At 40.4% G+C, this 13146-nt stretch overlaps 1 protein-coding gene across 1 annotated transcript; it reads right to left on the bottom strand.

Moving 5' to 3' along the window:
* Positions 1-875: 875 nt before the first annotated feature.
* LOC136552493 (protein PGR-like) lies at positions 876-4742 on the bottom strand. The gene is made up of 4 exons (XM_066544070.1): positions 4300-4742; positions 3374-3596; positions 1906-2154; positions 876-1403 (listed from the first exon to the last, which is right to left on the bottom strand). The coding sequence occupies exons 1-4, from the start codon at positions 4578-4580 to the stop codon at positions 1272-1274; spliced, it is 885 nt and encodes a 294-aa protein (XP_066400167.1). The 5' UTR covers positions 4581-4742; the 3' UTR covers positions 876-1271.
* Between the last annotated feature and the right edge of the window lie 8404 nt (positions 4743-13146).

Below are 13146 nucleotides of genomic sequence, written 5' to 3'. Positions count from 1 at the left end.
CCCACTGAGGCTCGAGCACAAATCATGTTTTCTCGATCCTCTATAGTGAGTTTTAAGAGAAAGGGGAATAGAGATCTAGTGGAGTTGGTCTAAAGCGTCGAGGTAGGAGGAAGCCTCATTAGCTATTCGCTTATTGCATAGAGTTTATGACGTAAAAGCAACACTTGTATACTTAGGGTTTTGTTTGGACGCAGTCATGTTCACAGGAATCCACGTGTGCTAGATTGGTTCAGAGAGAAAATTAATTATTTTTTACCCAAAATCCGCCCAAACACATGAAGGGCTTGTTTAGATGAACTCATATCCACCTTAATTATTTTTTACTCTACTTCCATGGTAGAATAGACAAAGATTGTAGTGTGTGGGCAGACGAATGTGTATGTTCTATCATTGTAGGTTGATGTAACGAGACAATTGTTCAGTGACAAATCCGGAAGTCGCACAGTTCGGCAATCGTGTCCCTGCATAGATAATAAGATCAAGCTTCATCTACATAATTTCATATGCAAAGCGTTTTCACAAATCGATGTTTTAAATTTTAATGTAAATAAAACTCCCTCAGAACTCCTTTGAGGCTTCAAGCTAAAACTCCCTTGAACTCTTCAGAACCTTTAAGCTCAGTTCAGAATATACTTCAGGGCCAGTTTAGAGCGCAATTTTTTCATTGTATATAATTTAATCTATGTTGGAATATAGAAGAATTTCCACATTCCAGGAGGGGCATGAAACTAGCAAAAACTCTATCCAAAACTGCATCGGTACCATCCGAAAGATTGCCACACCCCTAGCAGACTAAAAAAAAAAAACAGCGGGTAAACGCGTAGGAAGGATAATTCAAATATACCAATTTTTTTTTGCAATGGGAATATAAAAAGTTTGTAGTGAATCATTAGTATCAAAGTGGAGGTGAATCAGCCTTTCTGTGCCATAATACAAAATTACAAATCCGACCAATACAGAGAAGTTGCTGGCTGTTCCATTTCCATGAACCGTGCAGGCTAAAGTTGCAATACATTGTTCAATGAAAAGTAGGGTTCAATTCAAGATTACCCAACTAGTTTTTCTACTGATGCATATATAGAAGTGTGTATGCTTACACAAATCAACACCTTGCGATCAGTACTAGCATTCAACCCATGTTTTGCTCAATCATCAAACTGAGCAAATTTTGCCATCAAGCAGCCCTAGGTGCCTAGGTAATTCTGAGCCCCTTTGTGATTGTAAATGAGATCAAGCATCGGAAAGAAGTGAGAAAATTTCACATATGGTTTCTAAAAGATGTAAATGCACACATAAGCTGTAAGCACAGTTGTTAGCAGAACAGATACTGCATTAACAGCATCGTTGTCTAGGATAGTCATCCCAGAAATCTTTGTAACCGTGGGACCCCTTTTGCTGACCACCTACAGAGCAACAATAAAATATTATCATATGGAAGTTGCAAGATAATAATTTGCAAAAAACTCATTAATTTTCAAACAAAGTCAAGCATGTTAATATATTTTACTGCAAGAGAGACCCCTGCTTGCAGAAGGAGCAAATTCTGGTATCATTCTAAATGATTGTTTATATTTGAAACATCCAAATGTACTCGTTCTGGTCTTGTACAAATATCAGAACTGTTAACATGCGTATAGAAGAAGCCCTATTGATATTCTACTTTGAACATGATGATAAAATGAACAGATGTTTTTGTGCCCTTTGCAGTTATCACTGACTAAACATCTTAAAGCAGAGGAAGATAATAAAGCGATAAGTACTATCACAATGCACTAGTCGCCGCGATAAGTACTATCACAATGCACTAGTCGCCTCTTGATGCAATCTTCAATGAAAAAGCAAAGGCTTTCAGAGACTGTTCTTTTCTCCAATAGCATATTACCAAGGTGGCACAGAACAGTTTACCTTCTTCCGAACACTGCAGTACCCACTAAATTGGAGTGTAGCTCCCAGCAATGAATCAATTAGACTCCCAAGCAAACCAGCTGCAGCAGAGATGGGTAGTACTAGGAGCTGCCAGAGGGCCATATCGGAAGAACATTCAGCAGTCAACAGTCCAACAACAACGAAACTGAGACCAATGATAAGGCCTCCTCCTGTGGCAGCAAGAAGTCCTTGTAAGGTCACTCCACCATTTGTACCCTTCCTGACAGGCTTGTAGAGCAATACTGTTATCAGCTCACAGATAAACACTACAAAAAGAGTAATATTCATTTGAGAATTCGCCAGCCCTTCTTGGTTACAAAAGCAAGTCATTTAGCCTTCTCATTTTATTACTAATTGTAAGCCACCCAAGCAATTCGAGGCTCATTTCTACAGCCTGTTCGCTGGTTGGTTTCTGGGCTGATAAGCCCGGCTGGTGCTGGTTTGTTGTGAGAGGAAATAAGCCCTGGCTGAAACCAACAAGCGAACAGGGCCCTATTTTGTTCTTCCTTCCATGCCCAGCTAAATTAATGCTACCACTATCATGTGTAAATAACACATCTTTGCTACTGTAGTATAAATGAAGGGCAACAAAATCATTTATCTACTTCGGTAATCCTCATTCACAAATCTAAAATGACTTACATTTGGAATGCGATAGGGTAAAATCTATACAAGAAATGGAAATGAAACAGTAAATATTCTGTCTAATATGTAGAAAACAATAATAGTCATAATCTGTTACATGGTGTAGCCAACATAGTTAGTAACTTAGTACGAAAAACAACTACTCCCCATTAATGCTAATTGTAAATACTCGGTAGTGCACACATAGAAAAGGACTCTCAATACTCATTTGTCCTAGTACTCTATATTAGATCAGCTTATGAAAAAAATTACAGTGAGCTCTTATGCCTTAAATTCAACTTCTTTACAAAACAGCATATTGGAATTAGTAATATATTCAATGGTTTTTGTCCCAGCTTGGCACATCAGGAGAAAGGTTTCACATGATTGTCTACGAAATGCATGCACTGTGCATTTTGTATGTGATAATATCTGTACTGTATTAGGCCAGGCAGGCATACTGTATGCTTACCTGATGAGGAAGTGATAGATCTTATGGGTTTGCTTAATGTGATGACTCAGTTCTTATTCTTATATGTTAGTTCAATGCCACAAAGAATTTGGATATGGCTAGAAGGGTAGCAAGCCCATGACTTTGGAGTTTGGACATTTCAGATCATTTGACCAGAAATCAAATATGGTGGCTCTGTCCAGTCAAATTTGAGGTGCACAAGCCATGCACAGTAGGTTTGGCAGATTAGGAAAAAGAAGCCAGATTTTGCAGCCTGGCATGAACTACATATACAATCATGACTGAAGATAACACATGGACAACATTAGTACGTAACACAGTATATCTTGTTGCATGGAAAAGGACACTTACCTTAAGGGTTGTAATAAGCCTTGGTTGTTCATTACTAAGCACACCGATTTCAGAGGACCAAGTATCTCCATTGCAGCAACAGTAGTGGCCAATGATACCACCTATAATACCAGTTATAAGCTTTGAGCCATTTGAGTCCAAGCACTGATCTTGCCCTCCAGTCAATAGTGCAAATATCACAACCAGTACAGTGGCAATTGTGCTATTTGCTAGAACTTGGATCCTTTAAGATGTAAAGAGATATAGTAAGATACACCAGCAAGGTTAATTTGACAAAACTGCAGCTGCTGTGATATATCTTTTATGAAGTCTGGTGACATTCACAGCACAAATCATCAGTTATATGATTGAGCAAAGAAAGAAGAGGTTTACAAGATGTTTTTAACTTGCGTCGTGTATATTTTTTGAATTGAGCAAAGAATGTTACCAATTAGAGAATAATTTCAAGAAAACAGATTAAGCAACACAATGCAATTTCATCATAGCAATTAAACATGTAAGACTTGCAGGGAAGTTCCCTAGAATTTATAACATTTTGGCTTAAGTTGGAGCTGCAATTACTGTTCCACTGTATGCATGCTGACAACAGCATAAAGTGCTAACTCTGAACAAAGATAGTAGTCACACACAACACAACTGAGAAGGAGGTATGTACTTTGGTAACCATACCAGGCTCTCTCTCTCTCTCTCTGTTGTATACGTGAGTTGAACACTGGATGTTCCTTTTTTTTAAGTAGTCACTACTATACATAGAATTTCTACAGCAATTGTTGTGGGCACGTTACAAGAAAATGGTGAGACAGACACAGACAGAGAAGGGCTCTGATTTATGATAGGTGATAGCTGCTCAGCTCAGGCGCAAAACAGAGAGCAGATAATTCTGGGTGGGATTCGAAAATTCCCCAAAAGAGAGTGCTGGTGGTTACCAGTTGCGCTGCCCGCCCTCCTTGAAGTCCTCCTCGACGCGGCGCTTGCGGTCCTCCCCGATCTTGGTTACCTTGGACGAGGAGAAGAAGAAGGCCAGCAGCAGAGCCCCGTACCTGTAGCCGCAGGCGATATGGACCGCCATGACGACGAAGCCGGTGGCCCCGCCCGAGGGGTCGAGGGAGCGGCGGCGGACCGCGCGCGCGGCGATGGCGGCCGCCAGCGCCGCGCCGACGGCCGACCGGACCGCGAGGGGGGAGGCGAAGGCGTTGGGGATAGCCATGGCGGGGCGGGTGCGCTGGTGCCGTTCGGGGTCAGCAGCACTCGGCAGTCAGCCGCGGGTCGCAACCGGAACAGCCGGTGGAGCGAATTTGTAGGGGAGCTGGGTGCGAAGCCGGAGAACGGAGATGACTCCCTGACCACGATGGCTTCTGCTCACTCTGCTATACTAGTCTCCTTCACTCTGCTGAAGTCTGTTCGGCGTTTTCACGTGCGAAATCACGTGGGAGACAAATAAATGGAGCACCATCAGCCTCCACATTTCCTATAATAATTTTTTTTAGCATCAATGGCAGGTGCTCTGCCTTTTCATTTACTAAGTTGGAGCTGTACATCAAATAAATGGAGTAGTAAATAGGAGTATCAATATGTACAGAGTTTCAAACATTCAGTTTATCCTTTTCCTTGCCCGTGGTTCAGATCAAATCAGTGTATTCTATACTTCACCTAGTAGAAAAGAAATTTCTGCTTGCGCTTAGTTCGTGCATATGCCGATCAAAGTATAGTGCTCTCTCAATAATCAATATGTTATTATCATGACGAGTTTTGTCATATCTTTAGAGACAAACTAAGAAGCCTAGAGCAGCATTCGGGCAACCAGCGGTGGACCCAGAAAATATTTTAGGGGCTGAACAACACTGATGTTCGATCTTAAGTCTCAGCCCTCTTATACTATAGAATTTTGTTTAAAAATTTATGAGGCCTCCACAGAGGTTTTACTGCTGCGAAATGGGTAGGGGGCTTGAGCCCCCCGCCTCACCGTTGTGTCCGCCCCTGCGGGCAACAAAAAAAACAGTGTCCGTCTGCATTCCATAACGCCAAAACGTAGGTAACCTTTTTTCTCCAAGAACCTCAAATGTAGGTAAATCAAAACACACCCAAAGTGGAGGCCATCAGAGGCACAAGCACAACACAAGTGAAAGGTACTACTAAATAGTTAAGAGAACAAAAAAGGGAAGAACTCATACAAAGCACTACATACTGAAAGTGAATTCAACACATAAGACACTGAAATACAATATCCACCAAAGGTGCGTTTGGTTTGAGCACAAGTTTGGATGGAATATGGCCATTCATGGATATCTAAGCAACCAAATGCACCTCAACTTTATTGCTGTATGTTTTCTTTTGTAACTAATGCAAAGGCTACAAAAATCTCCATAGATTGGCTACCATAATTCACCGCTTCAAAGCGGCGAATCCCTTCAAGTCCGGGCCAGCTTGTGTGGACTGCACATTGATCACAAGTTTGTCATTTGGAACACAAATGATGTGTAACTCCTCCTGTATATACTTGCTGTGTTTGTTTTCTATGAGGGTAACGGTGACCCTGTTCTGAAAGGTTGCACTATATTGACACAACATCCTAACGAATTCCACCTTGTAATATGCTGGCGTGAGTGCCCCTATTTCTACATGTTCAAGTAAATCCAAGGCAATGTCTCCTTCCCCATGTCCCAGAATCCACGAATCGCATTGGCATTCCCATGCTATGCATCCACATTTATCCTGAAGGAAAATAAAAAATTCAACATATAAGACAAGAAATAGCCCAACTTCTGTCCCATGTGACATATATATATTGAATCTTACAAATGTGAATAAACTATTTGTATTTTTTTAGCACAGACGTAGACCTCACAAATCATGCCTGAGGTTAGTTCACAGCAATCTCCCTATAGAAGAAAGTGTGTAAAAAAATGTGTAAAACTCATGCTCAAATTTCCCCACTTAGAGCATCTGCATGAGCCTTTATAAAATTTACTTTCTAAATCATCATTTAGAGAGTCATTTGAGTAAAAATCGTTTTCTATTGTATCCTCCAACAGCTCTTCTAAATCTTATGCACACTTTAGAGTCCTCACTCTTCATCTTTGGCTAACGAGAAATCCGGAATAGATGATGTCTATATTTGAAGATACAATTAAAGAGGTTGTTGGTGAGTATTTTTTTCACTAAGATCTCTATTTCTATAAATTAGAGAGAATATAGAGAGTCTCTTAATGTTGCTCTTATATGATGTCCATCTAGATTTAGTTTGCATCATTTTTCGGTGTTATCAATCCATAGAAATTGGCATTTGGACCCAAGGACAAAAAAAAAATGATAAAATTGCACACTCACGTTGTTACGCGAAACCAAATAATCCACCACGATCTTTTTCACACCAGAGCATTTCTTAAGAAGATGTAGCAAGGCTAGCTTAATGGCATGCCCGGCGAACCTGACCACCAAAACTTCACACTTAGAAAGTTTACTGACGTCCTCCAAATATTTCTGGTATTTCTGAATTCCCTGAAATCACATGATAGAACATAGAAGACGTCAAAGTCGGGATTATATATATTCTTTTTACTTAAGAGTAGATATAGGAGTAGATAGTATGTATTCATTTATATCTGAGTGCTGCTATACATACATACATACATACATACATACATACATACATACATACATACATACATACATACATAATCTATTTGTGCAAACCCGTCACAAATGGCACATCAAATGGTTTAAAGCAATTGGTGGTTACCCTTTTTTTTCTTCAACACGCAAGAGAACTACACATCAATATATTATGATAAAACAAACGATCCAATTACAAGCCAACTCCACGGCATGAGTTAGTGTTTTTTAACACATACGCACCCTTTGAAGATGTAAACAGCCATATCCAGTAACTAACCCACACCTCTCCTAGAGCCTTAGCTCCAGCCATCACCCAGAGCACTGCTTGCTTAGCAATCTCCTGTAGCAACATCCGGACATCTGGGTTACATCCCTAAAACAAGCAACGGTTCCGATGCTTCCAGATTGTCTAGAAGGTTAAGATCACCAGTGTCTTGCAACGGGGGATGTGAGCAGTACCGGTCCTAGGATTTTAAGGGCTCTCCGGCGATCTCGTCGCAACGGCTCCTCTTGACTATGTATAAAATCTTATAATATATAGACACTAATTTTACTTACAAAACAAAATCAAATTTAATAACATATTTTTAATTTAACATGTCTGATAATTATCAAGGAACAATGTAGATTAAAAAACAATATATTCGTTTTCTTTTCCCATCCATGACAAATGTTTCTTAGATAATATTCTAAAATTCTAACACCGAAATTAGAAGAAAAATATGACTATATAGATACAAAATACTAGAAGTCTGGAATACTATACAAATAATTAATTTGGATTAAAAATAAAAAGAAAAAAATACCTTAGGCCTAAATAACTAATCAATCAAGATGTCATCGTCGTGGAGCCCTGCCTGGTGGTTGTCCTCGTGCGCTGTGTCCGTGTCTCCGGTAGTCTAGCTCTTCGCGGCGGCACGGCTCGCCAGCTCCGCGTGTGTAAGACGCACGTCACGAACTCACAATCAGAGTGTGTTGTGTGCAGCGTGACTCCTCGCTTCCTCTCTATCCGAGGGCCGTGAGGAAAGAAATACCAATGTTGTCTTTTTGGACCGTCCGAGCAGTTCTATGCCTCTCTTCTTATTAATTTGCTAATGCCTAATGGACTTAAGACCTAGGGGTTTGTTTACCTAGACTTATGTCTCTCCTCCGCTTAGGCTCTTGGCCATCGCACCTCGTGCCCTGTCCTTAGGGCCGGCACTGGATGTGAGCAGGCCGGTGCTGGACGGTCCCCTCCTCCTGGTCGCACAAGAAGAAGTTGGATGGATGTTGCAGCCCCTGACGTGCGAGGTGGTAGTCCGCTCTCCAGCATTTGTTGTGTGAGGCGAGCCATAGGAACATCTTGTACTTCAGTGGAGCCCACGACTTCCACACCCTCTTGCAGGTTCAAACACACGGTGCTGCCAATAAAGGAACGTTGGTAAGCTGAGCGCGACGTGTAAACTCCCAAGGGATGCTGATCTGGTTGGTCGTCTCCGAACTGGACCTCTGGTAGAGCGACACGCGGTGGTCGACATTCTGAGCAACCAGCGGTGGAAGTAGTCCCTCACTGTCCGTCTTGGCAGAGACGGCGTTGAGTACGCCCATCACTAGGATAAAGAGCACCGGGGAGAGCGGGTCTCCCTGACGCAACCCCTGACGATGCGAAATCCATTACCCTGGTTGCCATTCAGCATCACCCGTTTGGACGATGTACGCAGCAAGCAGCAGATGATGCTACACTATCGTCCCCCGATCGAGGTGGTTACCCATTTATACTAATCAAAACAGTTTAAACCATCTAGATAGACCTTAGTTATAAAAACTGTTATTCTCGCTTCCCAAATAGTTAAATATGTTTAACTTTAACTGAAAACTTATTTATAGAGATACAAATATTGCTAACAGTTTCTATAGATTTATTCAAACTTAAAATTTGACAGCACGACTCTTTGAGTAAATGCTATAAATAATAGAGGTATGTACGTACCTTCCGTATCTCGACTGTCAGTTCCGATCCAACTCGTGGACAGTGTCAAACCGTAACATCAGGTTCGCTGCCAGAGAAATATTGGAGCCGATCTTCAGCCGCTGCAGATGGCGTCCGGCCTCCATGATACAGTCGCTGATCGGGTCATACGGTCCTTGCCAGCACACCTCCAAGAGCTTTGGTGCGACGATGTGAGCGCCGCTAATAAGGAACCTCGGGGACAGTAACATCTCCAGCTTCGGGGCGATGACCTTGAGTCGGGTTAGAGTCGTCAAACGAACGATCTCGAGCCGCTCTAGCGAGTCAGAGAGTATGCCCAAGACAGGCTCGCTGTCCAGGGCGACGTACTTGAGGAAGAGCTCCTTCGAGCGCGGGCAGCAGCGAGAGGACACGGCGTCTTCCAGCTAACGGCTGTGCACGCGGGCTTTGTTAGCTGTGCACGCGGGCTTTCGGCTCTGTTCACTCGAGCTTATAAGCTAAAATTAGTCCTACCTTTTTAGTCATAGAATAATATTTTTCTCTCATAATAAATTAACCCTACAAATCAGCCGCATCAACAATAAGCCCAATCGAACATAGCCTTCGTTATCCTCAGCGCGGCCAGTGCCGCGAACGTGCCGGCGGCGGAGAGCAGGTGGAACCGAAGCAGGAGCATGTCGACGTCGAGCGTGATCGCTGTGGCCATCTCGCATGGTGGAACCACGATCTCGCCGCTCTGTCTTGACAGCCTATCATGCCGCAGCGAGAGACGGAGCTCGCCGAAGACACGCTGCGAGGCGAACTGCAGCAGCCACGGAGCAGCCTTTTCGCCTGCACCGTCCACGGCCACGGGGGCTTGTGGAGCCCAGCGCGGTAGGGCGACCTCGAGGCACGTGACTGTCGTCGTCCCGTGGTGCGCGGCCAGGGCGGCATCTACGCGCTCGTGCGCTCGTGCCTGTGCCGAGATCTAATCGCGTCCGTATTTGTAGCGGAAGGAGAGCTTGGGGAGGTGCACCCAGAGGTGCCGCCAGCGGCGGGAGAGGACTCTGGTGCGCGCGGTGGCCGTGGTGTCGGCGACGCAGACCAGGATGCTGAGAAGGAGGTTGTCGGTGAGGCTGCTGACGCGGTCGCCGCCATCGCTGCAGCCCTCCGTGCGCATGGTCTTGGTCTCCACACCGTGGCTTCTTTCGGCGGCGGCGTGGATCTTTGTGATCTAGTCTAGGAGTGAGTGTGTCTATATATATATATATATATATATAAAGTTTTCCTGTTTTAATTCCTGCCTTTCTTTAAACTCATTCATATGGGGTGATGTCTTTATGCTAGGGACCCTGGAGGAGAAACATATGCGTGTGTTATTCTCGTGTTAGCCCTGGTAGCGGCGTTTGTAGATAACCCTGTTTGTGCAGAGAATTGTTCTCTTTGGGTGGAACTGTCTGGAGAGACGATAGAGCCTGAGTCCTATGTGTGCGTGGTTGGAGATAGCGAGGGAGGAGACCGGGTTAGCCTGGTTCCGAAGCGAGCTAGTGATGCATACGGTGAGTATCGAGTATGACTATCACAAGCATGGTCGCGCATAGTGCTGAACTGTTGGTCTCGTCAGTCTGCAAAAGATCCTGAGAAATATTAATCCGCATATTCACTAATCGCACGCATAGCTAATCACTCACGCATCCATAAAGAGAGACGAGTGCTCCAAATAGTTATACGCATAGTGCTTGAATAGTGAAGGGGTTGAGTGCCTGAGCCACTCTCGGGTGAGTGCTCTTGCACTGTTCATATTCTGAATTTAAATAGTAACCACAAATTTAAATAGTGAATGCTGAATTTGAATAGTATTGTAAATAGTAACTCATGATTTTTAAATTTAAATTTTGAATCTGTTCGAGTTCTCAGTGTGATAACCCCGTTCCAGCAGTGGTATCAGAGCCTGGTTATTAGATTTTGAATTAGAGAGTTTTACTATAATCTGTTGAAGATTGAAAAGTTATATTATTTAAATTTAGAAGTTAATATAGGAAAGGCAGTTAATACTAAAGAGAATATAAATATAAGGTGCAGACTAAATAGCTCTGAAGAACATACTTGACATACTTCTCACGGTTAGATAAATTTAATAGTTGATTTGATATATAACTTTTACATATCTTGAGGAAAAAGGCAAGATGAGCTAGAACTAAAACTTGATAGATAGCAAAAGGAACATAAGCACTTGAAGAACAATATTTAGCTACCAATAATAAATTAGAATTAGCTTTACAAATTTTAGAAGAAAGTAAAGTTTCTCTACGTAAAATTAGTCAGAATAATGATTATATTAAAAAGATATAACATATCTATATAAGAAGATTGATAATATTAATATTGTTGAACATAACAAAGAAATTGTGTTATTATCAGTAGGAATAGTTGAGTCTACTAGATCTTTAAATTCAGAAAGGTGGAAGTATCTGAGAGCCTCTCTAGAAGAGACAAGTCACTTCAGCTAGTAAATAAAGACATAAGACCTCTAGGTTTTAAAGATAAACTAAAAGGAAGATGTGAGGATATTGAAATCTTAGAAGAAATGATAGACGTAGAAAGAGATCTTGAAAGATATCAGAAAGATACTTTAAGAAAAATAAGGCCTCAATAAATATAATAACTAGGTTTGTTTGAAAATAAAAATAGAAGATATAGAATATCTAGAGAAGTAGAATTAAGTGTATTGACAGAACCAGTTCTGCTAAGAATTGTTAGTAAATAATTTGAGAATGCTTTAAAATATTCAGAGTATAATTATATACATCAGAGAATGTATATCATTAGAATTAAAGGAATGACAAGGAAGAAATTAGGAACAAAGGTTTTAATAACTCTATTAGACAAAAGATGAGATTCAATAAATAGAGCAGCATTAGGATTTTTAGAAGGTGATATGAATGAAAATATGTTAATAACATATATAGCTCTAGATTTAATAATGCCAGTTAAAGAATTTATAGATAAGATGACATTTGGATTTCAGACTAAAGGATATGAAGACTTTAAAGGAACGAATCTATTAGTAAGCATAGAATTTATAGGAATGTTAACCAACAGAAGTGGAACCAGATATAAGGTAAATGTGAACAATGTTGTAGAAAGTATGCAATCTAAAGAAATAAAATTTATGAGTCATCTGAAAATAAGTTCTGAAGAAAGAGCAGGAGAAGAATGAAATATAAGCTCGTTAATAGAACCAAAAATTTTAAAACAGCCTAAAGACTATATAAGCTATGAAAATAATAGAGGGATGACTAGTATTAGTTTGTAGATTATAAAAAACAAAGTTTAGACGATTTAGAAGCATCCAGTTCAGAAGCAAAATTAGAAAAAAAATAGAAGGCATAACATATGTGAATTTATAAAAAAATTAGATATAGATAATGAAATAAAACATTATGAGCAAAAGTTAAGCAAAATTCATGATAAATACAAAACCTCTATGATATGCCAATGGGCTACTATAAGAGAAAAAGAACTTTATTTTAGACGAGAGTTATATAGACTTAATAACATCAAGAAAGATAGAGAGTTAAATAATAAGAAAGTTAGCATTCCAATAAATAAAAATGAATTTGTGTAAAAAATAGAAAATAGGGTAAGGGAAGCCCAAAAATAATTAGAACATAGCAAGGATAAAATAAAAGACATAGAAGATAATAATATAACCGAAGAAGAGCAATGAGAAATTAATAATAAGTTTTTACTAGAAAGTTATGAAGAAGAGGATGAAGATACAATTGAGGTATGTAGTAACAACATAATAACTCTCAGAAACCCTTTAGAAAATAAAGAGTTACATAAAAATAATGCTATAGAAGCAATGGAAATAGATCCAAGTTCATCAAAAAGGAGACGATGTCCTAAAATAAAGATAGATGGTGAAAGTGAGAGACCAACTAGAAAATCGAAAACTTGGCCACAAAAAAAAAAGAAACTGAATATAGATATATACCTGGACAATATAATTATATGAGTTCAAAAAGAAGAGAATTCGAAAAGAGGAACAATTCCAGAATTATAGAAGTGATGGTGCTATATTAAATTTAGTAGCACATGATCCTATAGATTGGTCAAATATAATTAGCATATGGAAAGGATTGATAGTCCAAAAGTATATACAAAATCAGCATAATATTAGAAATAGAGTAGAAGATGTGTAACACCCTAAAATTTGAATTTTTGA

Source organism: Miscanthus floridulus, chromosome 4 (genome assembly GCF_019320115.1).
Source record: "Miscanthus floridulus cultivar M001 chromosome 4, ASM1932011v1, whole genome shotgun sequence".
NCBI classification, from domain to species: Eukaryota; Viridiplantae; Streptophyta; class Magnoliopsida; order Poales; family Poaceae; genus Miscanthus; species Miscanthus floridulus.
This window is presented reverse-complemented; position numbering and strand designations above follow the sequence as displayed.